Genomic DNA, 15,331 nt, shown 5'->3' on the forward strand with positions numbered 1-15,331 from the left:
TTAGAATTTTTGAAAATTCTTTTCACAAAATTCAGGCTGTAAATTGAAATTCCACTTCCAGCGGTCACTTTCTCTCTCAAGTGCAACAAATTTCATCAAGATCGGTCCAGGGGTTATCTCAGAAAAGTGTTTTTGCGTTTTACATGTATTTGAATACGCCACATCGGAGTTGGGCCCGAGCTAAAGCTTCCTCTTAAATGAACAATGTTGAGATGGGCTAAAAGTTTCGCTATGCGAGCCCGTATCTGCTTCCATTACTGCACAGCATGTCCTGCCCATGCGCCAATGTGAAAGCCATGAAGAGCGTCGCAAGTTTGTGCAGCGCACTACAAGATGTTGCCAGCTATTTCACACCCACGTTGCCCACGAGCATGCTCCATACGCATTCAGTGAAAAAGAGAGAGAAAAAAAAAAGAAAGTCTGAAAGTGAAAAGTGGTGTGTTGGAGCCTGTCCTTTCTACAATCTCTCAGCTCGAGTCCCGGACCAGGACGAATTTTTCTTCAACTCTAAGGCTTTTCTTTCGAGGAACCCGTATGGGTTTCCTTTGTAGCAATTGCTACGAGTTCGAGCCCCGGACCAGGACGAATTTTTCTTCAACTCTGAGGCTTTTCTTTCGAGGAACCCGTTAGGGTTTCCTTTGTAGCAATTGCTACGAAAGGGTGGATGTCTGATTTTCCCTTTATCAATCTCTCAGCGACTACGGAAATACGCCGCAGATGCAGCCCCATAGCAGTGGACCATCAGCGGACAGCCCAGTTTTAGAAGATGGTGTCGGCAAAGCGCAAATATTGCAATACTCGAAGTATGAGATCATACAGTCGGCGATATTGACAATTCTGAAAACTGGGAGTGCTGCGATCATGACAGCTGGAACCACTGCGCATTGCGATCAACGGAAAAGGCAGCCTTTGTGCGCCAGGGCAAAACCCGCACTGATAGTGAAGCCAACACGGTGGAAGCCGCTGACATTACTGAGCTCTCGGAGCACGTCACTACTGGGTGATTTCATGAGATCAACATGGGTAAAAAAATGCATATTTTAGATTTAATTGAACATTTTATGCACAAAATCACTCAGTAGCACGAAAGTGAATGTGGCTTGTGGGGTCTCTCTTCCGTACTCTTGGGACAAAGGAACGACAACACAGTAGTGCAAACAATCACAAGGGCATTTATTGCACCTTTCATAGATCAATGCCTGCTAGCCGAGTTGCTATTCACAAAACATGCCGATGGGCGCGCGACAAATCCAGAAGTCCGACTCACCGCGACCGGAAGCGAGCGAATATGTTCGCCCCATGCTGGATCCAAACGCCTGGTCGTTCGCGTGTTCGGTCACGCCAACGGTGGCGCGTTCGCAGGCGGCTACGCGAGGCGGTCTCACAGAAGCATGGGTCGCCGCGCGCGCGCGCGCGACGTCCACGCCGCGCGTCGACCCGCCGGGGAAGAGGGTCGCTCCACGCCCGGCACGGCACGTCCGTGCTGCTTGCTGTCTCGACCCCCAAGAGAGACAGAGCGCCTTGTCTCCCGGCGCCCGAGTAACCCCGCAGCGGCGCGACGCTCGCGCCATCTCTCGCACCGCGCTTGTACCACTCCAACCGCCGCAGGCGCCAGGCCACGCGGCGGGCGAAGCCGCCCTGCAGGAGACGAGCCATGCGGGAAAACTAGATCTCAGGGGAGGCGTGAGAGTCACGCATCCCCACATCCCCCCAACCTTAAATCACTGCATATTCCGGCGAGACATGTGACACGGTCTAACATCAAACTGTGCTTCGCAAACAAGGTAGAACATTAAACAGTGGTCGCGCCGAAGAAATGTCCGCACGCTGTCCATAACATGCGAGCCGACATTGTCCTTGGGTGCACCGCTGGCGTCCGCCGGTCACAGCGGCAGCTTTGCAGACGGCGACACGATTCCAGGCCAGGACTCCGGAAACGACGACGCAGTAGTCGGAACGAGCAAGCGTCGCTCGCGCCGACGCGCCCTGCTGGCGAGAGCCGCAGTAGCTGTCGGTGACCGCCGGCTCTTTTGTCCGCCGCCGAGGGTTGTGAGCTGGATACAGGAGGCCGCCGAAGTCGCTGCGCCGAACTGGCCACAGCATCACCATCGCCCGGGGTGGCTCGATCGTGGTCCGGGGCAGCAGCTCAGGCGATGTGCAGGTGACAGCAAGCCAGGGGTGACTCCAATCACGCTGCGTACACTCAACACACTCGGCAAACACTAAAGTAGTGCAAGGGAGAGGAATTATGCATGCGCATCGCCCACGTGGCACGATGTTCAACTCGGCCAGCAAAAGATCGGGCAGCTACTCAGATGCTAAGTTCACGTGAACGAAGCTCGCTTTGAGTCGAACGAGTAATTTCAATTCGTGCGAGGCTAACTAGAATGAGGGAAGCAACTTGCAACACCTCAACGCCACGGTCCACCAGGTTGTGTCCCTTCACGTGCGACAGGCAGCTTCGTAAGCCTTAGGCCTAAAGCGTCGCTACCCTGACAACAACCGGCATCCAAAAACAACACCCAAAATGAGCGCAAAACAGGCAGCCGCGAGGAGACGTCAGCTCTGTGAGGTGGTCCTACTCCGCTCGGTGCACAAAGCATCCGAGTTGACGGCGCCCACCGTCCCAGACGGTGTCGGAGCGCCCGGTGCCAGGCCGCAATACCAGTCAGCCCGTAGTGGCACCGGTGGCCCGCGGCCACCCGGCTCCCAGAGCCGCGACTTCATCAGATTCAAAGAGATAGGAGAAGCTATTTACATAAGAAATTCGGACCACCCACGAGGCTTCCGTACTCACTCGCTTCAGGCTTGCCACTGCTCCGCGGGCGCTCAGCCTCGCTCTCCCAGGATGCAGACCACGTGGCTCTCGTACTGACGAATTTCATTAAAAAAAACACTTGCGGAAAGGCTTAGCATGTTGACATGTTCAAACCACGACCTACTGTATAAAGGGCGACCTGCGCATCCCGTGGCCGCCTACGGCAGCGCGCGGCCGAAGAAATACCACGTGATCATTGAGTAGGGACCAAGCGTGCCGGTAGAGGCCGCCAGTGCTCACCCTCACAGCAACGCCCGAAACGCTCCGGCCCTGCCTTAAGGAGTACGGCGATGACGGTAAAAATTCGAAGAGGAGCTGCAGTAAACTCGGCATTTCACATTATTGACAGGGTGCGGTTAGAAAAATCCACGTCGATACATGCGATACGTGCCCCAGATATTTGGTATCTTCGCTGTGCAATGAAATTTTAAACTACTTTGAAGGCGTGGCCGCGCGGCTGCTAGGATTGAAATAGTGTAATCCCTTAGAGCTTTTTTTCCCCCCTCATTGTCTGCTAAAATGTTGATTAGTGCTGTGGTGCCAATAAGGTCTGGTGCGCACATTCCGCGCTAGCCGAGGTTTGAGCGCGCCCGCACTTCATTCTCCCGTAGGTTATCGCTAGTCCCGAGCCGGACGCAATGAACGCACTACGTACCGCTTTGCAGGGCCCACGCGTTCCTTTGCTGCATTCGGCACGTTCACTGAAGTGACGTGCCGTTTAGAGCGCGGCAGAACGTGAGTGGATTTAATTGCAGTGCATGCCACAATCGTAAAAATGTGCTGCTGTTGACGTATTTATTTACGCCACTTTACCAAATGATAACGAAAGTCTAGCTTGAAAAATTCCAAGGGCGCTTTATTGTGCCATCACACAGATAGTCACTACACTTTAAGCACTTTTCTGAAGTTGGGCTTTTGAAACGAAAAGCTCCGCTACGTCAGTCGACACCACGCTTCGCGCGAGCCGGCGTATGTTGGAATTAGCTCCGTAAGCGTGTTCGGAGTCTGCGCAGGTGGCCACTGCCGCGCGCTATGCGTCGTCGTTTGACGTTCGCCGCAAGCGCGTGTTTATCGCGGAGGCCGACTATATAACCGCTTGCCAGAGAACAGGCATGCGCATTCAACATGGAAGGAGAAGAGAGTGACACTACCGTCGAGAGCTGTGTTTATGGCTGTACAGCAATCGCAAGACAATGTGCCCAAGAACGATGAATAAAGAAGATTAATAATCCTGCATAACTTATGGTATATATCATTCATAACCAATTTGCATCACTACACAAGGCACACGTATAGCATAACCATAAGCTTACCAAAGCATATCCATAAGTGAAACCATAAGCATATATAACCATAGGCTAAATCATAAAGCATAAGCTAAACCGTAAGCCATATTCATAACTTAAACCATAAGCATATCCATAAGTTAAACCGTAAGTATATCCATAGGCTAAATCATAAAGCATAACCATTAAGCTAAACCTTAAGAATAATCATAGGCTAAATCATAAAGCATAACTATAAGCTAAGCCATAAATAAGCATCACCGAACCTTTTCGCTTCGAGATATCCAGGCTTAACCTTAGCTAAGCCCCAGCCATTTTTTTTTGTTCAGGTTTCAACCATTGGTTTCTAATATCGGTCACAGGGAACTCATCAAATGAAATTTCTCTTGATGCTCGGCCGCTTGACTTTCACAACGGTATGCAGAAGTAAACCATCGTGCATGAAGAAGCCGCAAACGCGAAAGCCGGCTCCCACGGGGCTGAGAATCAGTGTCACTGAAATAGAATCTGATAATCAATATCTAGCGACACCAATAGATCACCAAGCACTCAGCTAATCGATTGTTTCGCGCGCGCGCGCGTGCGTTTGCGTCCTTCTGTGCTTTGCTGCCCGTGCGTGCGGCCGGCCACGGGGTTGGGGTAGGTGGGGGTTGAGGGGCTTTAGATGGGGGTAGAGTTACTGTATATGCTACCGCAGGTAGCAGAGTTGCGCGTCTGTCTTATCACGCCGCTAGCGCCCCTATTGGCAGAGCGTCATCACGTGGTAGTCAAGCAACCGTGCATTGCGGAGAAGCAGATGCCCGGGCCAATTTTTGTATTTCCCGACGTCGCCGCTGCAGCGAACTGGATTGACACAAGTTATTGCCAGTCAAATTCAAAGCGAATCCGGCCGATCTTGGCGTTCGCTGTTCGCGTGCGCACTAGCTGCGGAGAAACAACACAACGTGCGCAGCGCATCTCACAGTTGGTTCATCGCAGTGTCCGCGCAGTCCCATCGGAATGATATAATGACCGGGTGCTCTGCTCCCGTCTGCACGAATCGCTCTGAAAGCGAGTCTGCACGAATCGCTCTGAAAGCGAAAAAGCTTTTTATTCGATCCCATTCAAACCCATGCACCACACTGCTTTCACAGAACTGTCATAAAAAATCCAGCTCACATTTTCAGGATAATGCACTGCTTTGGTTGCTGTTTCTGAACATAAAAAGGTTACACAACTAAGTAAAGATATTTCATCTACTACTGCTTATGTGAAGCAGGATGCAAGAGGAATTAATGTCGTTATTTACCATACGGTAAGGGCCTTTACTGTGTTTTGCATTATTACCCATATTGTAGCTATGTCAATCCTGTGAGAGAAAAACTTTCACTACACTCCCACAGAAGGTTACTTTTCGAATCTCTGCAGTGAAAAGGCACATAATGAAGTGGCACTTGAAGGTGTGGCTGATATCCAGTGCCTGCTAGTAGGTGGGTACGTTTCCACAGCAAATTTAATGGGGTACCAGAGTCGAAATACTAATGGTTGGTCATTTATTCACCAGTAATATTTAAGACTGCCTACACGTTGAGAGCTTTGGCACATAAGCAGGTATGCCTATTGCAAAACCCAGTATCCAGTGTGGCGCCGGATTATGGACCCAGTGCCGCGCGCTGGATGCTGGGGTGCTGGGCAGGCGCGGCGTACTGGGAGGCACTGGGTACTGGTGCGAAAAACAGCTCTAGCGCGTTAAATACGCGGTGCCTGGACACCGTATATATATATTTTTGAGAACAGAAAGAGAGAGCATTTTGGCGCAATAAAAGAAACCCAAATAGCTCCGACCAGGATTCGAACGTCGGACCTGCAAATCCCAAGCCCGGTACTTTACCACTACGCCACGCCAGAAGCCGAGCATCGGCACATGATTTTCTACGTCAAGGACCAAGAAGCAGTTTTAGTTTCACAGAGAGAAGTCTCGCTCAGTCATGGTAGATGCGCTATCGCCCAGCAACTAAAGCTCACGCCTGTACCACAAAGAAAATTTAGCTGTCCATATTCAGTAGCTTGCTCAGAAGTGCCACAACACCGATTTTCACTTGCGATTGGCATTTTAACTTCGAAAAAAGACCTAAATGAACCACTGACCCGGGACGCTGTATGGGCTGTTACTACCGATTTGGATAGCCGTTTGTTGTTCTTCACGCGAAGGATATGCAACGTTTTCTTAGTTCAGTGATGCCTTTCAGTCGACACGTCTGTCTATTCATATATCTTCGTCAGAGAAGCGCAGGCTAGGACTGTGATCCTTCGGCGACAGCACCGTGTTCATGACGCGTCACATCGGCGCTCATCGCTACTTGTGCTGTTTGTGCGCTCATGCTACTTGTGTTTATTTAAGGACACTGATGCGAAAGCTGAAATATGGTGATTTATCCTTGTTAGACTTCTTGATTCCTGAGCCTAGACGCGCCGAGAGCGTGCAGATGGATTCGGCGGATACGCTTGGCATAAGCTTCGGTGGGGGCCGATCTCGGCGCCTTTTCTCGACGATCTTATTCAGTCAGCTGTTTCGATGCACTTTGTTTGCGATTAGGTGGAAAAGCAGTCCACAAGCGATGCAAAAGCGCCCACGGTCGATCGACAATACGGTAGGCAAGTCGCCTGCAAAAACGGAGTGCGGCTTTGCCGCATAGATTTGGTTGCTTGCCAGGCAAGATGACGGACCTACGCGCAACTCTGCTACCTGTGGTAGCATATACAGTAACTCTAGATGGGGGTGAGCACTAGCGCCACTGTTCGCGGCGGCGGTTTGGAAAACTAAAGAAAGCCACACAAGCAAAAGCAAATCAGCGGCGCTGGCGCAGCGCCGCACGCGCAGGTCGCCCCGTATACAGTAGGTCGTGGTTCAAACACACTACAGCCACCATCACCTCGCTCAAGAAAGCACGCCGCCGACGCTAGCGATCAAAATTCACGCTAGGCCTACGCTTCGGTTCAAACAAAGGTCTCGAACGAAGCAAACTGTTAAATCTATCGTCCGATGTCCCAAGAGGCCCCACGTTGGGCAGCCAGATGTGGGTTCTCTCCTCACACCCGTGCTCTTGGGACAAAGGAACGACAGTACACACTAGTGCAAACAATCACAAGCGCATTTATTGCACCTTTCATAGATCAATGCCTGCTAGCCGAGTTGCTATCCACAAAACATGCCGATGGGCGCGCGACAAATCCAGAAGTCCGACTCACCGCGACCGGAAGTGAGCGAATATGTTCGCCCCATGCTGGATCCCAACGCCTGGTCGTTCGCGTGTTCGGTCACGCCAACGGTGGCGCGTTCGCAGGCGGTCTCGCAGAAGCATGGGTCGCTCCACGCGCGGGACGGCACGTCCGTCCCGCTTGCTTCCCGAACCCAAAGAGCCCGAGCGCCTTGTCTCCCGGCGCCCGAGTAGCCCCGCAGCGGCGCGACGCTCGCGCCATCTCTCGCACCGCGCTTGTACCACTCCAACCGCCGCGGGCGCCAGGCCACGCGACGGGCGAAGCCGCCCTGCAGGAGACGAGCCATGCGGGAAAACTAGATCTCAGGGGAGGCGTGAGAGTCACGAATCCCCACAGGCTTTTTTTGCCAAATTAATATATTAGGAGGAAAAAAATAGTGAAGTTCTCCAGTGTGGAGGTGGCTATTTCATGCACAAGGCATTCTCGCAAATTCAGAACAATGTGAAATACAGTATATTACAGCTACAAAGAATATATTTTTGTCTGTAAAACGTAGATGTAAAGAAGGGTCAGCTAACACTGTTTGAAGCTTCCGTGCAAAACAAGTGTTTTAAAATAACTGCTTAATTTGCTACAAATTTCAAAAGTTGCTATATTTACGATTTTTGTCATCTAAATCAATCTATATAGCCTTTTGAAATTTGGTGGACTGTGCGACCTCAACCTATTCAACAATTGTGCTGAATATTGTTGGTGTATCACAAATTATCGTTTTTACAATTAGCCTCAAATGGGAAGTTTTAACGAAAATGAACGCTATTTAAAAATAAAAATAAAAAACTCTACATAAATGTTTCTCAAAATCTCGTAAGCAGCTGTTCACAGGCACTCAAAAAAATGATATTAAAGAACATGTTGCATTATTTTGTTTGTAATGACAATATAGGTGGTAGAAATGAGAGCTTCACCAGAATGTAGCAAGGTGCTAAGAAAAAGGGACATCAGGGTAAAAAGAATGTGCATAAGGCTCTGACTTGCCTAAACTTGACCATGGCAGAGCTCTCGTCAAAGACAGAGCACGTTGTAACACAAGCAGACGACACTTGCTGTGTGCCGGAAGTGCTTAAGCGTACTGAAAAATTGTTCTTGTGCATTCTCTTCATGTTACTTTCTTTTTATAAAAACAAATTACCTAACATTCCAACTATTACAAACATCATTTGGTTACCATAAAGTTGGAAAAATTATCGATCAAGCATCCTGGCCAGCCCACTGACCCACTGACGTCATATGGGTCATTTCCATCATATGGGTAGAGGCAGCTTAAAATTCCGCCGAGCAGTGTGTTGTGATTAGCAGTGATGTGCATTTTTAAAACCTTATTATAAATTACACGCTCAAATGTACTTAATGACCCAGTATGTTTGTTGAAAATCGGCAAAATCGTTTCAGGGTCTGTTTAAGAGGAAGCTTTAGCTCTGGTGCTCCTATATAAATACATGTAAAAAGGGAATTTGTTCTTCTCGGCAACCACTGCACCAAGTTTGATGAGGTTTGTTGCACTTAAAAAAAAAAAAGCTTAAAATCTAGTGACTGTTGGTTTCGAATTTTTTATTTAGGTTGTCAATTTTTTATTAAAAATTGGCAAAGATAGAAAATTTTCAGAAAACGAAGCTATCAAGTTTACAAATCTGTAACTCAGCAAGGAAGAATGATACCATAATTGTGTTAATTGCATCTCATAATACATCTAAAGCGGGCAAAATTGATATGTCCCACATGATTCTAAAAAAACTTTGTAATGTGTAAATTCAGCTTTTGCAAAACCCTTGTATGCAACTTAACAAATTCACGTAATATATAAATTGAAATATCAAATTTGTCCGCTTTGAATGATCTAATGGATGCCATTGAGAGAACCGCGATAGCTGTTTTTGATGGAGAGCTAGTCATTTGTTAACTTCGTGCTTCTAATTTTTTTTTAATTTTTGAAAATTCTTTCAATAAAATTCAGGTCCTAAATAGAAAATTCCGCTTCCAACAGTCACTAGAATTTAACCTTTTCTCTCAAGTGCAGCAAATTTCATTAATATTAGTCCAGCGGTTATCTCAGAAAAGCATTTTTGCGTTTTACATGTATTTGAATAGGCCGCGTCTGAGTTGGGCCCAAGCTAAAGCTTCCCTTAAGTCGCTCCTTGATTTCGTGCGTGCTCAAGGATTGCTGCCAGTGCTTGCGCAGCAGCTGGAGGCAATGCACACTGCATCTGTAAACCTGAAACTGCCACGAAAGCAAGTGCAGATTTCTGACTATTTCGGCATGCCTAATGCTTGACACACATTTCAGTGTGCCTAACGCTTGACGCACTGTTTAGAGGTCTGAATAAACATATTCTCTATAACAGCCTACTTTCTACAATGTCTATTCTTTAGCCCAAGTGGCAAATTTGGGTTCGGAGCTACAGAGGTATGTTCGGAAGCTTTCTTTTTTTAGTGGCAGTCCAGATATAGGGATAGTTTTTCCTGCGTTACCCAGCCAACAGAACTAACACATGATATAGCAAGTGCATTAGATAACAGCTGCTCTATTGATTTGGTTTTTCTCGATTTTGTGAAAGCTTTTGATGCTGTTCCCCACAATTTATTGGTAGAGAAGTTATCATGGTATCATTTAAATACATCAGTTATTGCTTGGATTAAGGAATATTTAAGCTCAAGGCACCAGAAAGTAGTTTTAAACAGGTAACACTTGGATGACATTGAGGTAACATCAGGAGTACCACAGGGATCCGTCCTAGGCCCTCTCCTATTTTTAATCTACATGAATGACATATGTGTTGATATTTCTTCTCCTGTACGTTTATTCGTAGATGATTGTGTGTTATATAGAGTTATTCATAATGAAAATGATTGTCTTCCCTTGCAAGAGGACCTGAACAAGGTTACGGATTGGAGCAAAAGCTGGGGCATGGGTATAAATTTGCAGAAAACTTTTCACCTGTCTTTTACAAGAAAACGTACTCCTCATCAATTTAAATACAAAATAAGTACTCAACAGCTGTCATCTGTATCTGAGTTCAAATATCTTTTTACCTCCAATCTGTCGTGGCACCGTCATATTGAATACATTTCAGCCAAGGTGTGTAGGGTACTAGGTTTCTTGTGACGAAATGCAAGACATTTTCCTTCGGAAACTAAGCAACTCCTGTATATTACAAATGTTAGATCTGTCCTCGATTATGCTTGCACTGCTTACCCTTGGGTAAAGGTTGATATACAAAAGTTAGAAAGAGTGCAAAATTTAGCGGCTCGTTCTGTGTTCCATAATTACTCTAGGCATTTCAGCGTATCACATGCGAAAGAGAATCTTGGCTGGGAACTATTAGAGGAACGAAGAAAATCACTCAGGTTAAAGTTCTTTCATAATATATTTCATTCTAGAACTGGTATTGAACGCGATAAGTACATATTTAAGCCCGACTATGTATCTTTACGTCTAGATCATGTGAATAAGGTAAGAGAAATAAAATGCAAAACCGAAATGCTAAGAATGTCTTTTTCCCCAGGACGATTTCGAACTGGAACAGGTTAACGCAGGACTCTGTAACAATTCTGTCTAATGATGCATTTTTTTCTTCCTTGTTAAACATGTTCTTTTGATGAATGAAGTTGTGCTCTCGGGATCAATGCTGTCTAATGATGTATCTTTCTTTTTCTTCATTAATATAACATATCCTGCTAATGACTGAAGTTGTGTTTCTCAGGATGTATATGTTGTGCCGTAAATTATTTTGCATTTATTATGAAATGACTTGTACTGTTTGTTTTATATACTATTTGACCCCCCCCCCCTCACTGTTATGCCACACTGGCGCTGTGGTTTCTGTAATAAATAAAATAAAAGTTGGCTATAATGATTGGATATTTTGTATTTTTTGTTGTTGTTACAAGTGGACTCCACTATATTAATATTAGAAGATACATGTACGTTGAAATTAGTGGTGGCACACCTAAGTTGGTCCCTTACTTTTTTCAGCTATGATCAGCCTTTTCCCCTCAAGTAAATGAAAATAGAGTTTTGAAAGAATACAACTATAAACAGATTGTAGATTATTCTGTACCATGCTCTTAAGCTGCTGCAGTACTGCTAGGACAGATGTGCTTTGAGCTATTTTGATTTGTTTGTGCTTTCATTTGTGATGGAGGAATTGACTCATTGCCTGTAGTGTGAGTCCAAGCATGTAGCTTGAGACTTTGACCTTTCTGCAGCCAATATTGGCATTGCTGTGCAAGTCTCTGGCCTAAAGGATGAAGATCCGGATGACCCTGATCCTGTAGACTGCAATGCTGATGACGTGGATTCGAAACCACCAAAGCGATCAGCATCCAACCATGGCATTTTGGCTGATCTCAAGCGGGCCTTGAGCATGATCGACGCGGAGTCTGGGAAGCCAAAGCGTTTCAAGCTCGACGTGGATGATGGTAGGTGCTGTGGCAGCACACACTTTTCCCTTTCTTTGCCTACTTCCCCCTGGGTTTCATGCCGAGTTTTCTAGGCCGGTATTGGCTTGAGAGAAATGCTGCACAGGACATAGTATTGGAAAATCTGAAGGAAACATAACTCTTTCAGAGTGCATACATGTCGGCTATAATAGGCAACCTTAGTAAGGGCCATACAGAATTCATCGGTACTATAAACGCACGCAAATAGATCTGATAGGCGATTCCTGTCCTGGCACGTTTTTCGCAGAAAAGAATGGCCATATGTAGCCGTTTTATAGAGTGGAACGTTCACCTCATGATGGTGGCCCAAGCATGGAGATGTAAAAGAGGCAGGTTTGTTACAATGCGACTTCTTTTAGTGTGAAGCTTTCCTTGCCTGCTACTGATTGAACTGGGCAAATCCCGGAGACAGTGAAATGCAAAATGTTATACCCCGTCGCCATTTCCCTGCTGCGCTATTGCTATCAGGATCGGCCCAGCAGATCACAACCTTTGATTACACACCCTGCAGGATTGGCCCATTTTTGATTACTGTCAATGGGATCGTTTGTTTATTGCGTAGAATTAAACCTTTCAAGAAATCTTAAAATTTATTTCAACGTGTTGGTTGTGTATCTACATATTTCTTTGTTCTTGTAACAAGTTAAATCTGCCTCATATCAAGGTTTATGCTAGTATTGAAATATTTTACTGCTGATTGCAAGTCGCCATGCCAAAGATCTGAAAAGCAGGGCAGCATTGTTTATTTTCTAGCTTTTTCTATAGAAGGGCTTTTCATTTTCTAGAATCTGGATACTTCATGGTATTGTAATAAAAAAAAAATAGCAGGCCACAAGGGTGGCAGTTGCCTAGCGTTTGTAGTACATTACAATGGCAATTTGGTATGTTTCCTACTGCTGAATAAGTGAACTGCATCATTTTTGCATGTTCTGTGCTTTTAGGCTTCTAGTTTTCCTGTCTTCATTCTGTGGTTGCGTTTGCCTCAAAAATTTATTCTAGGGATAACACTAGGTTGGAACTCCTTAACCCTTTGAGGGTCGAATTATTTTGAAAAAAACTTTCCCAGGTGGTCAAATTACTTTATTACGGATCTTGAATGTACAAAATGTATAAAGTCGGGAATAAGTACTAAAAAATAATTAGGAACAGTATTTTGGTGTCGGCATCACTCAGAACTGCAAAATGGTCAGTAGTACTTCCGAGCGTGGTACTCCTTGAAACACGGGTCTACGCACAGCGCCTTATCGCAGTCTGCACACCTAAAATGCGTGTCTGTTTTCTTGGAGCGAGGAGTTGTGTTGGCGCACACATGACATCTCTGCGTGCGGCTGCCTTGGGCAGAGGTCTGATGCACCCTCTCGCGTAAGCGCGTTGCCGCGGAGAGCGAGAATACCTCGTGAGCGGTGGTGATAAACAAGCTAAGAGCAGTGCCAATCAAAATAGAAAGCAACTTCCGCCGCCCCTGCGAGAGCGTGCCGACAAAGAGAAAAACCACGTTTCGCGCCTCCGCTGCGATCACGCGGCGGAACCGAAACCGCGAAAGCGCGTTGCCACTGAGAGCGAGAATACCTCGCGATCGCGAACATCGCTGATAAACAAGCTAAGAGCAGCGCCAATCAAGATAGAAATCAACTTCCACCGCCCTGCAAGAGAGTGCCGACAAAGAAAATGACGTTTCGTGCGCCTCCGTTGCGATCACGGGGCGAAACCGAAACCGCCAAAGGGGCGTTGCCGCAGTCTGAGCGACGTGCTGAAGCTATCTGTTTATCTCCCCAAGAAGGTAGCGCAAACTTCAAACGCTTCTTGTAAGTGCTAAGAGATGGCAGCACCTCTCGGTAAGTCCGCATCGTCATTACGGCGCGAAATTTCAAACGGAGGGTCAGAACCGTACCCGTACGGCAAAGACCTTGCAGGACAGAAAACCGCCGCCGTACATGTACGGCGAAAACCTTCAAAGGGTTAAAGGGCCCCTCACCAGGTCTGGCCATTTTGAACTGACAAGAGCAGAGCATACAGTGCGCGCCAACGATCGTGTTTGCAAATAATTACATCACTACGCGCTGCAGAAAGGTCTGAAATTGCAACCCGAACACCGTTTTCCCTTTCCCTCACGGCGACCGCGCTCCAAGCCGGATGGTGACATACTGGTGTCCCTGCGCCTATGTACTCGTGTCCGCACTGATGTCGCTCGTGGTGACACATTACTTCAAGAATTGTTCAAGGCAACATCTGTTATTTGTGTGATCTGTTGCTTGAATTGACGAATTGAAGTTTAGAGAAATAATAAAACACACAAACAGAATGTCTGTATGATTTTTGTTTTACTTCGCACTGAAGCCAGAGAGATGTAGGTACTTCCATTTCATCTGCTTGTTCCCACGGTCGTGCAATCATGTGCGCGGGTACCGAAACTATGCCATTTTCTACCGTGTTCCAGCACGTGATCATGCTCTGTGATTTGCTTGTTCTGCTTGAGTATTTGTGTAGCAATGAATTATACCGCTAGCATGTTTCCTTGTGCACAGCGCGCAAAATCGTGTGCTGCGCAAAACGAGACAATCGCAACAGCTCGCGCACAATGCTGTCAGAGGAAGTGCGCAGCATAAAAAAAAAAAAAAATAAAAGAGAAAAAGAAATGGAGGCGGGGCACGTGACGTAGCGTCACGTGATCCTTGAGGTCCAGTATGGGCATGAGTATGGCAGAACGCAGGGAAGGAATTTCACTTGCAGAGGCTAGACGAGGCAAGTGGAGAGAGCGTCATATGTTTGCGGTGAAGCTTGCCTGCTGAAATCATGGGTTCGCCACACTGAAATATTTCTATCTCTGCTATTAATGCGCCGATTCGAAAAATTTGTGTGGCAGAGGACACGTAACAACTTTCACCGTATAACCAAAATTTGCTATGGGGTCTGGTGAGGGGCCCTTTAAGAAACCAATATTGTGTTGTAAAGTAATCTTCTTACATATCTGGTTATTGTGCACACAGTGAAATCTCGTTAAACCGTAGTTGGCTGGAGCTCAGAAAAAGTATGTATTAAATGGTAGTACTTCTTAACCGAAATGGCATGAAATCGCCCACTTACCTGTCAAAAACTGCACTTGGAGAGAGTGCGATGAAAGGGAAAAGGACATGCAGTGTTTATTCACTTTGCGCGACAAAAGTGTTATTTTTGTTTGATGCTGCGGCTCCCTAGTAGCGACGACAGTGGCCTCAAACTTACTGAAGCTGCGAGCCAGCTTTTCGGCCAGCCCCCTCTTCTCGGCTAACACTCATGGCAGATTCCTCGTTAACGTTGCATATTCTCCGTGCACGGGCGCGGTAGCGCTGCAGAAGTCGCGGGGCGCCTTTTTTATTGTGGCGTGCTGTTCTCGTCACAACGATCGCATTCATGAGGCTGACGTAATGCACAGCTTCTGCCACAGTAGGGCCTGAATCGCCCGTGCTGTTGCTTCCCGTGTCGTCCTCATCACTGTCGCTAGGCGACACTTCGGCAACATCAGAGGCAACAATGGCGAAAAGTCGAACCT

General features: G+C 46.8%; 1 protein-coding gene across 14 annotated transcripts in view; it reads left to right on the forward strand.

The window, feature by feature from the left end:
• LOC142589528 (uncharacterized) overlaps positions 1–15,331 on the forward strand; it is a 199,600-nt gene that overhangs the window by 32,065 nt on the left and 152,204 nt on the right. For 12 of the 14 annotated variants that reach the window (XM_075700940.1, XM_075700936.1, XM_075700941.1 and 9 more), the window contains one exon: positions 11,569–11,781. The exons of 1 other annotated variant lie outside the window; for it this stretch is intronic. In XM_075700940.1, coding sequence (XP_075557055.1) covers positions 11,569–11,781 — 213 coding nt within the window. The remainder of the gene's footprint in view (positions 1–11,568; positions 11,782–15,331) is intronic. One more of the 14 variants, XM_075700943.1, reaches the window with a different exon arrangement.

The sequence above is a fragment of the Dermacentor variabilis genome, chromosome 8 (genome assembly GCF_050947875.1).
Source record: "Dermacentor variabilis isolate Ectoservices chromosome 8, ASM5094787v1, whole genome shotgun sequence".
NCBI lineage: Eukaryota > Metazoa > Arthropoda > Arachnida > Ixodida > Ixodidae > Dermacentor > Dermacentor variabilis.